Source organism: Gracilinanus agilis, chromosome 3, assembly GCF_016433145.1.
Source record: "Gracilinanus agilis isolate LMUSP501 chromosome 3, AgileGrace, whole genome shotgun sequence".
NCBI classification, from domain to species: Eukaryota; Metazoa; Chordata; class Mammalia; order Didelphimorphia; family Didelphidae; genus Gracilinanus; species Gracilinanus agilis.
Genome location: NC_058132.1, coordinates 21,510,877 through 21,524,956, shown reverse-complemented (window position 1 = coordinate 21,524,956; position 14,080 = coordinate 21,510,877). Strand labels below are relative to the sequence as shown.

Genomic DNA, 14,080 nt, shown 5'->3' with positions numbered 1-14,080 from the left:
AGCATGCACAGTGGCCACACTTTGATTAAACTGTCTCAGCAGATGGGCAAAACTGGGTTGAGGGGAACTGATTAACCATAATCCTGTCAGTAAGTTAAGGGGATGTCTATTCTAAGCTTGTGAAGATTTCTCTGGCAAAACAGGTGGATAAGAACACTTTGTTCTAATGGACATGAAGGCACTTGGAGCAGATTCTGGAGAATCCTTAGAGCTTAATCAGACAGTGAAGATGCCAAAGCCATCCACTGCATTGTCTTGCCACGTCAATGATTATGGAAGAGAGGATGAAGTTGATGACTTTGTGCAGCTCTGCGTCACTAAAATCCAATTCACATGGAAGTCATCACCCCATGATGTCTTTGATCCTCTTTGAAAAGATAGAAAACAAGATTTGTTACTCATGAGCCCTACTTTCTCCCCATTTTTATTCATTATTTCCCATGAGGATATTGATCATGTGTACCTCTAAATGAATTTTGTTTTGTCTTTTTATTGTTCTGTAAATAAGTCCATTGGTCGTTTAATTGATATGACAATGAATAAGTAAATTAATAGATGTAGTACTGTTAGTTTCCTTATATTGACATAGTCCCCAAAGCATTTACCATCTCTCCACTTACTTGGCTTTGTTTTTACTTTTGTAAAAAAGAGTTACATAGTTGAACAACAGGGTCTCAAAAAGTGCTAATAAGGAATCCTGGGGTCACATTATTTGAGTTTATGCTTTGTTTCCATTGCAGAATGCTACCTTAAATAGTTTGATTTCAAATATGTAGCCATTTCCTGGGATTCTTTTTTAACACTTACTAGAACCTGGCTCTACCCATAGAGTTCTTATGTATGTCTAAATCACTGGATTCCTAAATAGATTAGGCATTCTGTAGTTATTTTGAACAAAATTTCTCTTACTTTCTGTCTCTACTGTGTAGTGTTAGTAATATACAGAAAGGCGATCATTTATATGGGTTTATTTAAAATCCTGATCCTTTGTTGAAGTTACTAATTCTTTCAACTATTTTAATAGCCCTTGTTCTGTCTCTTCAGTTCTGCCTTCTGGCATACAGAACTCACTCAGCTTGGGGACCTCTTCTCAAGCCAATAGCTATAAAAGTTCTTTGTCAAATAACACTTGGAACTGACCCTGTTGTATTACTACCTACCAAAGACCATAAGTCCCTTGAAAGCAAAGATTGTAATTTTTTGTTTTGATACCTCTTGTGCCTAGTACAGTGTCTTACACATTCTAGATATTTAATACATGTATGTTAAATTAAAATTGGAGATTATTTCCTAAAATATAAGATATCCAAATAAGCAAGAGACTGCATAATTCCAAATTAGAAATATATGAGCAAATCATAAATAAAATCAAATGAATATTTAAAAGATCTTCTCAAACCAGATGGATGATGGAATTTCAAGAATTATAAACAAATTCCTATTTTACACAGACAAATAAAGAAATAAAGAAAGCACATTATCAGATTTTTCACATACAAACATAATTTAATGTTAGGAAATATCCTCCTAACACATTTGTATTCCCTAGTGAACACAAATCCTATCCATCCTAAATCCAAGGTACTCTAGAGTCTACATTAACTTAAAAAACAAGGTTTATGAGCCCCCACTAATGTGGTTGCCCTTATTGGTCCTCCAGAAGACACATTTCAAATCAAAGGCATTTCATAAAATAACCTAGTAATGAAATAGTATGTTAAGAAAAATACCAACAAAAGCTATTATCTCTTGTGGATATCTCTCACATTGTGTTTTAAGGCTTGCAAGTCCTTTACGGTCTTTTTAACATATACTCTTCACAACATCCCTGCACAGTAAATGTTATTATTATTATTATTATCTACATTTTATATATGAAATAATTGAATCTAAAAGAGTGTTGTGGGCCATGATTCTGGTGGAACTAAAGAGACTCAACTCATCTCCCTCTACTCTCCCAATAATAGCTGAGATTTCTGTGAAAAAGAAGTTATGAAGCAAACCTGGAAGAGTCTGCATTCACTTTAGTTTGAGATAGATTGAGGTCCAACTGTAGGCACTTTGGACAAGGAAGACATGAAATTAACTCTAAGACTCTGAAAGGGAGCTTATGACACCCCAGGGAATTTCCTTGATGGTTGTTTTTATTCTCTTAAACAGTCTCTTTTATTTGCTTTTCTTTATTGTTCTGTTAACTGCTTAAAAATCAAACTGCTAATTCAGTCATTTTAGGGGCAGCTGGGGGTAGCTCAGTGGATTGAGAGCCAAGCCTAGAGATGGGAGGTCCTAGGTTCAAATCCAGCCTCAGACACTTCCCAGCTGTGTGACCCTGGGCAAGTCACTTGACCCCCATTGCCTACCCTTACCACTCTTCCACCTGTAAGTCAATACACAGAAGTTAAGGGTTTAAAATAAAAAAAAAAGTAAAAAAAAAATCTAACTGCCTTGGGGTCAACTTTTCCTTGGAATCATTTCAATTTGGGGGGGGGGGGGTAGGAAAAGTATTGCTTGTTTTATTTGCCAAGCTCTGAGTGATGCATTTCATCCAACCTGGTGTAAAAAGTGAAATTTGGGAAATGTATAAAACTACATTTCCCATGATCCAACATGGTCCAACTGATTTCCGTCTCCGACGTCTTGACACAGGGGAGAGCTTAAATCTCGTGGGTTAGGAGGGAGTGGTCTCTTTTGCGAGTAGGCCATGGCCAGGAAACAGGAGACAAAATGGAGGCGGCAGTTTTGAATGCTTACAAGCGCGTGGTCTAATGATTTTATCTATCAACATGGCTTTAATTAAAATACTAATATATATATTACTACAAGCCTTTATCATTTTTCATATTTATCATTTGGCGAACCACACGGGAGTAATTCGAACTTTCAATTTTCTGGATAGTCTAAGAGGAAGAAGCCATGTGGCTCTGGGACCCCGAGTCTCAGAAGCGATTTTTTTCCTTGCCCAGTCCTCTCCAGATTTTCCCCAGCCTAGAGGCTGTGTTACGGGGAAGAGAGACAATGGTTTTAATTGCCGCTGGGCTGCTAATTATTTTGCTCAATGCCCCGGGCCTGGTGGCCCTTGCTGGCTCTGATAGAATGCCGGGAGCCCAGCCAGTGTGTCTCTGCTGCTGATCTCCATTCCTACTGCTGATGCTGCTGATCCTGACCACTTCCACTTCAACCCCGAGCTCCAGAACCTGAGATTTCCGGGAAGGAACCCAGTCCTGCTGCTTTTGCTGAGATCTCGACCTCCAGAGACTGCTTCAGCTCTGCTGCAAAGGATTTGGGTATATTCCCCTTTCTCCCTATTTCGAGCCTTCCACGTGTTTCTCTAAAGACCTAATTTAGCCACCCACACAAGCTCTACAGGTGGGATTTTCTACAATGACCCGACACCACGTGGACCTAGCATTTACCCTTAATGGGGCCGAATGGCCTATTCAGACTTGCTTGTGATTAAAAACTGAACTCAGGGGAAGAACTTTGAACTTTTAGAAAAAAAAAACCCTTAAACTCAGCAGAACTCAATCAAAAGAACCTTAAATTGAAATCAGGGGTGAACTTTTAAAACCTCGGAACTGAATGAGCTTTATTTCTGTTTTTAAAAGACTGTATCTTACTGTATATTGCTAATTACTTCTGTTAATTAATCTTGCTTATTTCGTTGATTTTTCCTGTTGCACTGAACCATTTTACGCTAATGAAGTTTCTGCTTATGACGTTATTATATTTCCTAATTTACTTAAAGCTTACTGTATCAAAAACAATGCGGTTATATGTACCACCTATGAACATCTTATAGAGCACATGTCTTTTAAAAATTTATTCTGTCTTGGTAATTGCAAAGAACCTTGAAAGTTTTCCATGCTTTGAATATTATCTTGTAATTTTACAAGAGATATTTTTTAACTTTTACTTTAAATCCTTAAGAATTGTTGTCTTAAAGGATAAAGCTTTTATATATTTTATTATAAGAGATATTATTGCCTTAAATGGGTAGAAGCATTTCCTACCCAGGATTTTTTTTTAAATACAGAGAGTCAAGGAGCTCCTGTATATTCTTTGCTATGGAAGCAATAACAGCATTTGCCAAGGGTTAAAAGTTGTAACGAGTATATGATTTTGAACATCATTATTTATTGTTTTGAAATGTGCTATTGGAAATAATGGTACTCTATTTGAATGTGCATTGTGAATCTGCTATTTTGTAAAACCCACTTTCTCTCACAGAAAGTCTCATTTTGGGGTAACATACCCTTCTAGTTCTAAGCTATATATATATTTTTGATTTTTAAAACATTTTTTTTAATGAGAGCAATTGATTTTTCCTTTTTCTCATCTTGTACTGGAAGTACATATATAATCATTATTTATCCTTTTTCTGATTCTACAGCAAATACCTGAGCCTATAGGACTGTGATTTAAATGCCTCTCTGATTCCAGAAGGGAATATGAAAGCCATTAATAGTGCTAAAGAAAGCACATGGTCAGAGACTTGACTGACTAAGATCTGCAAAATAGCAGTTCTATGCCAATACTTTAGAGCTTGAGAAATTGGGGTTGAGTCCTGGAGTCCCAGTCTTTTCTAAAACTTTAGAGGACGTGGGTCCCCTCGACTTAGATTCCTAGAAAGCACCTAAGATTGGTTATTTATTTGGCTCAGTTCCCTGAAAAGCTGATGATAAGTCAGATCAGAGAGAGACATTTTCCTTAAGTCCTGGCCCTGGATGGGTAATTGCACATTCACAAGTTAATTTTTCTTCTTTTTTCTTGAATTTTATTCTTTTTATTTTGCCAATTGAATTCATATAACCCCCAGGGCTCAGCCACTCATCCTTACCTGACCTGAGATACCCTTTTTTAGAAAAAAGGTGTGTTTAAGAATTACCCCACGGGGATATCTGTTAAGTTTTTTAAAATTTGATAATGTAAAAATATATGTATATTTATTTAACTCTTTTAGGAGTAATTTCACGGGGAATTATATAAAATCTTAGAAGAAAATGTATGTTTTGTAATCTATAATGTAAAGTTTAAATTCTTTTGAGAATAATTTCAGGATAAGGATCTTGCCATCTCCCCAAAATCCAGACAACGAATTTGTTTGGTGAGGACACATGAAGATGTCTGAAAAGCCTTCACTGTACCATGAAGACCAAAAATTGAACTTTGGGGTGCAGTAGATTGAACTATGGGGAGTTGAAATTGAGTTGTATGTATTGTTTTAATTGTACACTGTTATGCCAGTGGGGGACAGCCCCCCCAAATTGGTTTTTTGTCAATGCGTCTAATTTTAACCATTTGTTCATCTATTTCTTTATCCCCAAATTCCAAAAAAAAATTTAGAAGTTGTCTATTTTTACAGGTCCAGCGAAGAAAAAAGGACTAACCTTTTTTTTTGCTGGACCTCACGGGGAATTGTAAAAAGTGAAATTTGGGAAATGTATAAAACTACATTTCCCGTGATCCAACATGGTCCAACTGATTTCCGTCTCCGACGTCTTGACGCAGGGGAGAGCTTAAATCTCGTGGGTTAGGAGGGAGTGGTCTCTTTTGCGAGTAGGCCATGGCCAGGAAACAGGAGACAAAATGGAGGCGGCAGTTTTGAATGCTTACAAGCGCGTGGTCTAATGATTTTATCTATCAACATGGCTTTAATTAAAATACTAATTTATATATTACTACAAGCCTTTATCATTTTTCATATTTATCATTTGGCGAACCATGACTGTGATGGATATAACTCAACTCCTCAGTTTCTACGGTAGGATTCAAACCCAGGCTTTTGTGACTCCAAAGTCCAGTGTTTGAGCCACCATTCCACCTCATTCTCTTATACACCTAGCACAAACTTTCCCACCAATATGAACACCATTAGTGGGCAGAATTGGATACATCAGTGTTGAGGAGTACAGATACGAGGAAGAAATGGATAAAAATACATGAGTAGAAGGACACACACTGGAGAAAGACATGACTAGGAAATACACACAGATAGTCATGAATATAGGGAAATTATGGCCAGAACAAATATGTGGAAGGTTATTACATATGAGAGCCTCAGGAAATGTGCAAGGAAGGATTCGTAGAAAGAACATCAGTCATTAGGGCTTATGCATAAAGAGGGTGACCCATGCCTCTGATTACGCTGGACTATCAGTATGATATAATGAAGTCATTCTGCTGCTTCCAGTGGGCCTTCCATTGCTCCAATGAACCTTCATCATTGTGACAATGATATGGTCATCCCAGCGTTTTAGGAAGATCAAGGTGGCAGCTACGCAGAGGACAGAGCAGAGAAGTTACATAATATCTACATTCATGCATGTTTTGTGTCTTAGGCCAGTACTGGGAACAACCAAACTAATGAGATCCCCCATCTGTCAGACTCTCTGAGTCCCCTAAAATGGACATTACAGATATATACATACATATATACATTGATAGATTTACATATCATCTATCTACTCTACTTAAAATTATTTTATCTAATAGTAAAGAAGTGAGGAAGATAATTATTCTTCCTGAATTTTGCTGCTTTTGTCCAATGCTACCAGGAGAAATGGACAGGCAGTACTTAAAAATCATCAGAAATTAGAAAAACCTCGTTATTTTATGTCTTCTACAGTTTTTCTGATCTAATAGCCTTTTCCAGTATCAATTTTCTCAGTGCCCCCTTCACATCCTTGTTCCTCAGGGTATAGATGAGGGGATTTAACAGAGGAGTGACCACAGTGTAGAAGAGGGACACGAACTTGCCTTGGTCTTTGGATCTGCTTTTGGCTGGCTGGAGATACATGAAGGTGATGGTCCCATAGAAAACTATTACTACAACCAAATGAGAAGAACAAGTCCCAAATGCTTTACGGCGTCCTGCTGCAGATTTGATCCTCAGTATGGCCTGGGTTATGTAGCCATAAGAGATCAGAATGAGAGAGACAGGCACCACGAGGAAGACCACGCTGGCCACAAAAAGCTCATCCTCATTGAAGGTGGTGTCCACACAAGCCAGCTTGATCAGCACTGGCACCTCACAGAAGATGTGGTCAAGCTTGTTATGACCACACAGAGGTAGCCGTATGGTGAGAGAACATTGGATCAGAGAGGTGATGAGGCCACTGAGCCATGCCGTCGCAGCCAGTCCTAGGCAGAGCTGAGGATGCATGATGACCGCATAATGGAGGGGGCGACAGACTGCTGCGTAGCGGTCATACGCCATGACAACCAAGAGAATACATTCGGTGGACCCCAATCCCATGGCTACATAGAGTTGTGCTACGCAGCCACTGTAGCTCATGGTTTTGTCTTTGCTCCTCATTGTAAACAGTAATTGTGGGGCCACTGTGGTAGTCAAGCAGAGGTCTACAAAGGACAGATTGGTGAGGAAGAAGTACATTGGGGTGTGCAGCTTGGGGTCCATGCTAGAGGCCAAGATGATGGTCATGTTCCCCACTAGGTTCAAGATGTAGAAGACCAAGATGACCGCAAAGAGAATTATCTCTAACTGGGGCTTGTCAGAGAAGCCCAAGAGAATGAAATCCCTTTGAGAAGTGTCGTTTCGCTCCATTGACCTTTGGTTTTGGATTCCTATTGGAATACTAAAGGTAGAATGAAGAGGGCTGTTAATACATCAAGGTGACAAAGCAATGATTATAGTCAAGTCAAGTCAACAAGCATTTGTTAGAGACATTCTATGTGCTCAGTGCTGTGATATATTAGGGATATATAAAGACAAAAAAAAAAGTCCCTACTTTCAAGGAATCAAGCTTGATGGAGCAGGAAATAGTCAAAATATATGTGTGTGGCTTTGGGCTTCAATTGTGCATTTTTTGCCTTCTGTTTTCTGTTCTGTAGAATGGGTGGGTAAAATATGTCTTCTCCTAAATCTCTTTAATTTCAAATTTTCTGTGATTCACTAAGTAGTCAATCTATATAAGAAAAACACATTTTAGTCAATTGATTTCATATACCACTAACAATGAACATTAATGGCTGCAATTTTGATTTTCTAGCACAAAAATCACTTCTTTTTTTAAAAAAAGTCCTTACCTTCTGTTTTAGACTCAATACTATGTATTGGTTCCAAGGCAGAAGAGTGGTAAAGGTTAGGTAATGGGATTTAAATGAGGGATTTAAAATTTAAAAATTGCCCAGGATCACACAGCTAGGAAGTATCTGAGGGCACATTTGAACTCAGGATCTCCCATCTCTAGGCCTGGCTTTCAATCCACTGAGCCACCCAGCTGCCCCACAAATACACATTCTATGTCAAATGGATCTACATTTAATTATTTATTTTAAATGGCACAAAGTCACCATATCGTAGCATTATGTGAAGGGAACAAGGTTGTCAACTTCAACTGAAAAGATGTTATGTTGGACCTTTTGGAAAGATTTCACTGGGCAGTTAATTAAAAGTCAGACCAATTTAGGCAATTTGGTCTGACTGTCCAGCCAATTCTATAGTATTCTTTCCTTGGGCAATTGCCCTGGACTCTGTGCTTTTCAAAAGTCCCTCATTTTACTGTTTTATTGTCAGATATGATAACAATAGCAATGGCATATATAAGATTCTTGAGACATACATATAATTATAATTTTCAAAGCCTTTCCATACAATAGCTATACAAAGTAACAACTATAATTATACCCATTTTACAGATGGCATTGCAAAGGTTTGATATGGTTAAGTATATATATTTTTTCTTTATTATTTTTAATTGAGAAATGTTATTTAATTAATTTATTTAAAATATTTTGACATGGTTCCATGATTCATGTTCTTTCCCTTCCTCCCACACCCCCTCCATAGCCAACAAATAATTCCACTGGGTTTTACATATGCCATTGATTAAAACCTATTTCCATATTAGTATTATTTGCATTAGGGTGATCACTTAGATTCTACATCCCCAGTCATGACATGGTTAAGTATAAAGAGTTGCAGAGTTAGTGTCAGATGCAAGGCTTAAATCCAATTCTCCCTACCTGAAATCCAATGCTTTCTCAACATGTCTGGGTTCCTTTCAACAACAGCAAATTCATGTCATGTTTATGGCTTATAAAGCAATTCCCAATATGATGTGAGGAAAACTCAACGAGAAGAGTGAAGCATAGACACACGAAACTCAAGTCTTCCATTTTCTACAGTCTAATAGAAATAGATCCTACATGTGGTTATGTTGTACTCCATTTAATCCCAAAGAATCAATGTAGGTATCTTTAAGTCAAAAGAAAGTTATTTCTCATACCTTATTTACTTAAATCTAACACCTTACTAGCAAAACCCATTGGAATTTTGGCCAATTTCTATGGGATAAGAGAATTGCTTTATGCTATCATCGGTACTTTGAGAACTCTTCTCCTTAATCAATAAAACAATGTTTTATGCATCCACTATGAGTCAGGAGCCACAGATACAAGTATAATCCTCATTCACATGAAACTGGCATTTTCACCAACAAAGGACTTATTGACTTCATCTTTTGAGTTCCCCTTTGCAGAGTCAAACCTTTCAGTGTCTGGTAGCTGAGCTGAGCATTTTCTCATTACTGGAAAGACAATGCAAATACATACGTCCTATTGGAGAAAGGAATCAACAGAATGGATCCTCTGGTCAGAGACTAGTGGAATGTTCTACTTGAGTTATTACTTCATGCTATTGGAGATGTACGGAGGAAAGTTTGTTTTTTTTTTCATCTTTTACCTCTTAGAGAAAATTATTATTTGCCTTCCAGAAATGGCAGTGGATAATCAGGGCAAATCTTCCTCTTCTTCCTCTTCCTTTTCCACCTCCTCCTCATCCCCTTGGTAATAATAATATAATCATAAAGTGAGAAAGAGCATTATATACCATTTAGGCTAAGATCTTTCCCTTAGTAAATGAAGTCTAAGATTAGAAAAGGTTAAATTAAATAGTTCACTTAATAACACATGGGAAATTGAGACAATGGTATTAGTAGTAGTTGTTGTAATATTAATAATATTCAATAATGAGAGGCAATGTGGCATGGAAGAAAGTTCATTGGTCTTTGAATCATGAAGACCTAGATTCAAAACCTATCTAAGACACTTACAAGCTTGGTGACCCCAGATAAGATTTAATGCCCCAAAGACTCTCTAAATAAGCATTTCTAAACGGCTTGGGTTGGATCCAAAGTTTCTTATAGTTCTAACTCCATGATCACATGGTGTATGGTAAGGGATATGCTTTGGTAGGCTCAGAAACATCTGGCTTCACATCCTGGTTCCCACATCTGCTGGCTATGTGAACCTGAGATAGTCATGTAACATCCTAATGACCTCAGATAACGAAGACTATAAATTGCAGAACAATGCTGAATGTGTTTTGGAAGAGACTTTTTCCTAAACCAGAATTCCCAGTCTGTCCTCAGGAAACTCTTTACCTTGATGACAACATAGATATGGATGAAGGGGATTTAAATTAAGCTTTATGTAGTAGTTAAGGGAGTTAAACTGCTCTTGTCCACTAAAACTTAAAAAGAAGGCCTCTTTCCTTCTTGACTTTGGAAGACCAATCCTTCCAGAATAGGACAGTTAAGCCTGACTATCATGCTTATAAAGATCTGCTACTTTGGGGATCTACTTAATCTCTGGAATCAATTTAATTTGCTTCTCAAATCAGTCACATTTGAATAAGTATTAACTTTATCTTAATGTGCTTGGGTGAAATTGTACATTTGGGGCATTCCATGGAGATAAAAAGTAACTTAATGCCAGATAACTATGACACCCCAAGCCCATGGTGAGCACATTAACCTAACCTTAAAGATGTTTCAGAATCAGAAAGAATCACCTATGTTTTAATTCTAGGATTCTTGTTTATACACAGATATCTCTCAATCCCCAACTTCTCTCCTGAATTCCAATAATACGTTGTCATTTGCCCATTGCACACCTCTACCTATAAGTCTCAAAGGCATCTCAAACTCAACATAGCCCAAATGAGCCTCTTCATTTTACTTTTTATGTCCATGTTTTCTTCCAAGATCTTCATTTCTGTTGAGGAGCTCACCAAATTATAGCCACTGAGATGTCTCCCTTGCTCTATAACATATCCTCATTCATCCCCTTTGGTAGTCAGTTGTCAAATTTTATCAATTCTATCTCTATACCATCTGTGACATTTAACCTCTTTTATCACACTCTAGTATATGTCTTCATCACTTCTCATTTTGACTTTTGAGATAGCCTCCTAACAAACCTTCCTGCTGTCAGTTTCTCTCTTCCCTAATCCATCCTTCACATGGTAAAAGAACTCTTACTAAAGCACAAAGCCAACCATGTTTCTCCGTTACGCTGAAACATTCAGAAACTTTCTATTTTCTCTAGGACAGAAGCCAAACATTGTTGACATTTAAATCCCTTTGCTACCAAGCTCTCATATACCTTTTCACATTTCTTTTCTTTATATGCTTTTGGATCTAGCCAAGCTGGTTTGTTAATCGACCTCAGTGAAAGATCTGGATTTTCAACTTTGTCAGGTACTTAAAGCTTGGGATGCCTTCTCTTCATATTCCTGTCTTCTTTCAAAACTAAATTGCCTTCTCCCCTCCCACATTAAGCCCTCTGATTTCTTCAACTGTTAGCATTTTCTTCATCATTTTTTCTTGTACTTACCTGTATATGTGTTCTTTCTTCCCAAACAGAATCCTTGAGGATAAAGGAAATTTTGTTTTTGCCTTTGGGTCCTTAGTACCTACTACAATACTTTACACACTGTTGCTGAGACACAGAACTAGAGAGCTTGAGGATACCTCCATGACTATCTAGCCCAAGGCATACACCAAAGGAATTGCAATCGTACCCCGAAGTGGACATCTACCTTCAGTTTGAAGACCTTCAGGGAAGTTGCACACTACTTCTTATATAGTGCATTCCACTTTGGGCTAACTCATTACCAAGAAGGACTTACCCCTCAAAAAAATCAGATCTGGATTTTCCTCTTTGTGACTTCCACTTGGTTTTGCTTCCTAAGACCAAACAAAACACGTCTAATCTCTTTTCCAAATGACAGCCCTTTGAATACTTAAGGACAGCTATGATCTCTCCACCCCTAAGATTCTTCTCTTCTGCAGGCTAAACATCACTAGATCCTTCAACTTCTGCTCAAATGACAAGGATTCATGGCCCTTTACCTTCCTGATTTCCCCCTGCTGGAAGCTCTCTATGTTATAACAAGGTATTCAGAACTGAACACAATACTTTGAGATGAGTCTGGCAAAGGCAAAATGCAATACTACTCTCCCCTTCCTGTTCCTGGGAGCTAGAACCCTTTTAATACAACACAAGATCACACCAGATTTTTAGATTGATACATTTTACTGCTGGTTCAAATTAAGCTTGTATCTTTGTCAAAATAACTTTTGTCAGTTCATGCTTCTAACCATCTCCTGCTTGGGAAGTTCATTTTTTTTATCACAAGTGTAAGACTTCACATCTAGTGTTCTTGAATATCATCTCATTCAATCTGGGCCAGTGCTCTCTCTGGTTGAGATTCTTTGGGATCCTTCTTCTATCATCAGATAAATAAGCTTTACCTCCAAGCTTTGTATATTCCACAAATTTAGTGACTAGTCCATCTATTTCTTTATCCAAATCATTGTGTTGGGGTTGGGGGGGGCAGGGGCAAGTTACAAAAAAGATTTTCTGGGTATATGACTCAGCCTAGATCACTGGGGTACCATGGGAAATCTCTTGCCCTAATGCAATTGAACTGTTAAAAGTAATCATGCTTTGAGTCTGACCTGATAGCCAGGTCTAAAACCATCTGTTATCATTTAGTCTCTATTCCTCTATTCTCTGCCCAAGTATATTCTATATCTTATCAAAAATTCTGCTAAAATCCAAGCAAAGTGTAGCTAGTGAACTCCCCTCAGTTCTTAGTTTAGTAATACCTACCCCCTAATAGTTAATACTTATCTTAATGTTCACAGATTTTAATTGTGGATATTTTATTTTACCAATAGTCAATAGAGTATAAATAAGAATCCCCTTCAATAGCTCTTTCCTATTACCCACCTGGCAGCTTCTTTAAAATACTCATTGTCATTGTTAGGTACAATCTTCTTCCCTAATGATCATGCACTAGGCAGCTCCCTACCCTCTTTCTCTCTCTGGAGACTTAAAATGGTTTTAATCTAATAGCTGAAGACATTGACTTAAAGTCAATCTATCATAGAGTTGAGAGGACCTAAGTTCTTTTCTGGTAAATATTGGAATTTTGGCATATACAGTGGCATCACTTGATTGTTGCACAGTGATAGAGAGTCTGAGGGCCATTTGTAATAGGGAGTGTCTTTAATTAAATTGGCCCCAATTTGTTGAAAGACTCACATGTGGGAATAGAGGTGCACCAAGGCTCCCAGTAGGGAGGAAGAGCTAAGGTTTAGGAGAAGAAATTATTGATGCTGAAGACATTTCCGGGGCTGAGTCCCCACTTAGTAATTAGACACTGGATGTACCCTGAAGATAAAATGTTCTGAAAGAAGTCTCTCAGGGAGGGCTGCCTCCTGTTCTTTGGACCATAGAACTGCAAAGGGACAACAATGACTAGGAGATATATGCCTTGAGGCATGCAAAGACCTTCTTTAATTATAATTACTACATCTACTTTGCCTTTGTCATTCTGTAAAGGGGTGTGAGCCATATTTGAGTCAATAACATTAAAATTGTTGTACAGAAACAGCAGAGAGGACAGTGCAAAGAAAGGGAAACAATCAAGGGAATAAGACTAACTCTGAGCAAATGTTTATGGTCCAAGGGATGCTGAAGAAGAGAAAGCAGAATTGTGTTCAGGTAGATGAGAGGCAACAATAATTAGGAGCAGATGATGGTGAAATCTGGTTCTCCATGCATGGTTTAGTCAAACATTGAACTGATTATTGATGGACTGCAGCAATATTGGGAGAGCCAAAGGGCTTTAGAGAGTGACAGTGCACTGTTTTGTTTGATCCTAAATCAGTCAATAAGAATTCAATAAGTGACTGTGTGATAGAAACAGGAATTGGCCAGTGATACCCTGCTGATCTCTGGGGTCCTACGAGGGCCCTGCAAAGTCCTC

General features: G+C 37.9%; 1 protein-coding gene across 1 annotated transcript; it reads right to left on the bottom strand.

Annotated features, from left to right (window-relative positions):
* Window positions 1–329: 329 nt before the first annotated feature.
* On the bottom strand, window positions 330–7,564 carry LOC123239947 (olfactory receptor 2G6-like). The gene is made up of 2 exons (XM_044667272.1): window positions 6,757–7,564; window positions 330–367 (listed from the first exon to the last, which is right to left on the bottom strand). The coding sequence occupies exons 1-2, from the start codon at window positions 7,562–7,564 to the stop codon at window positions 330–332; spliced, it is 846 nt and encodes a 281-aa protein (XP_044523207.1).
* Window positions 7,565–14,080: the final 6,516 nt, after the last annotated feature.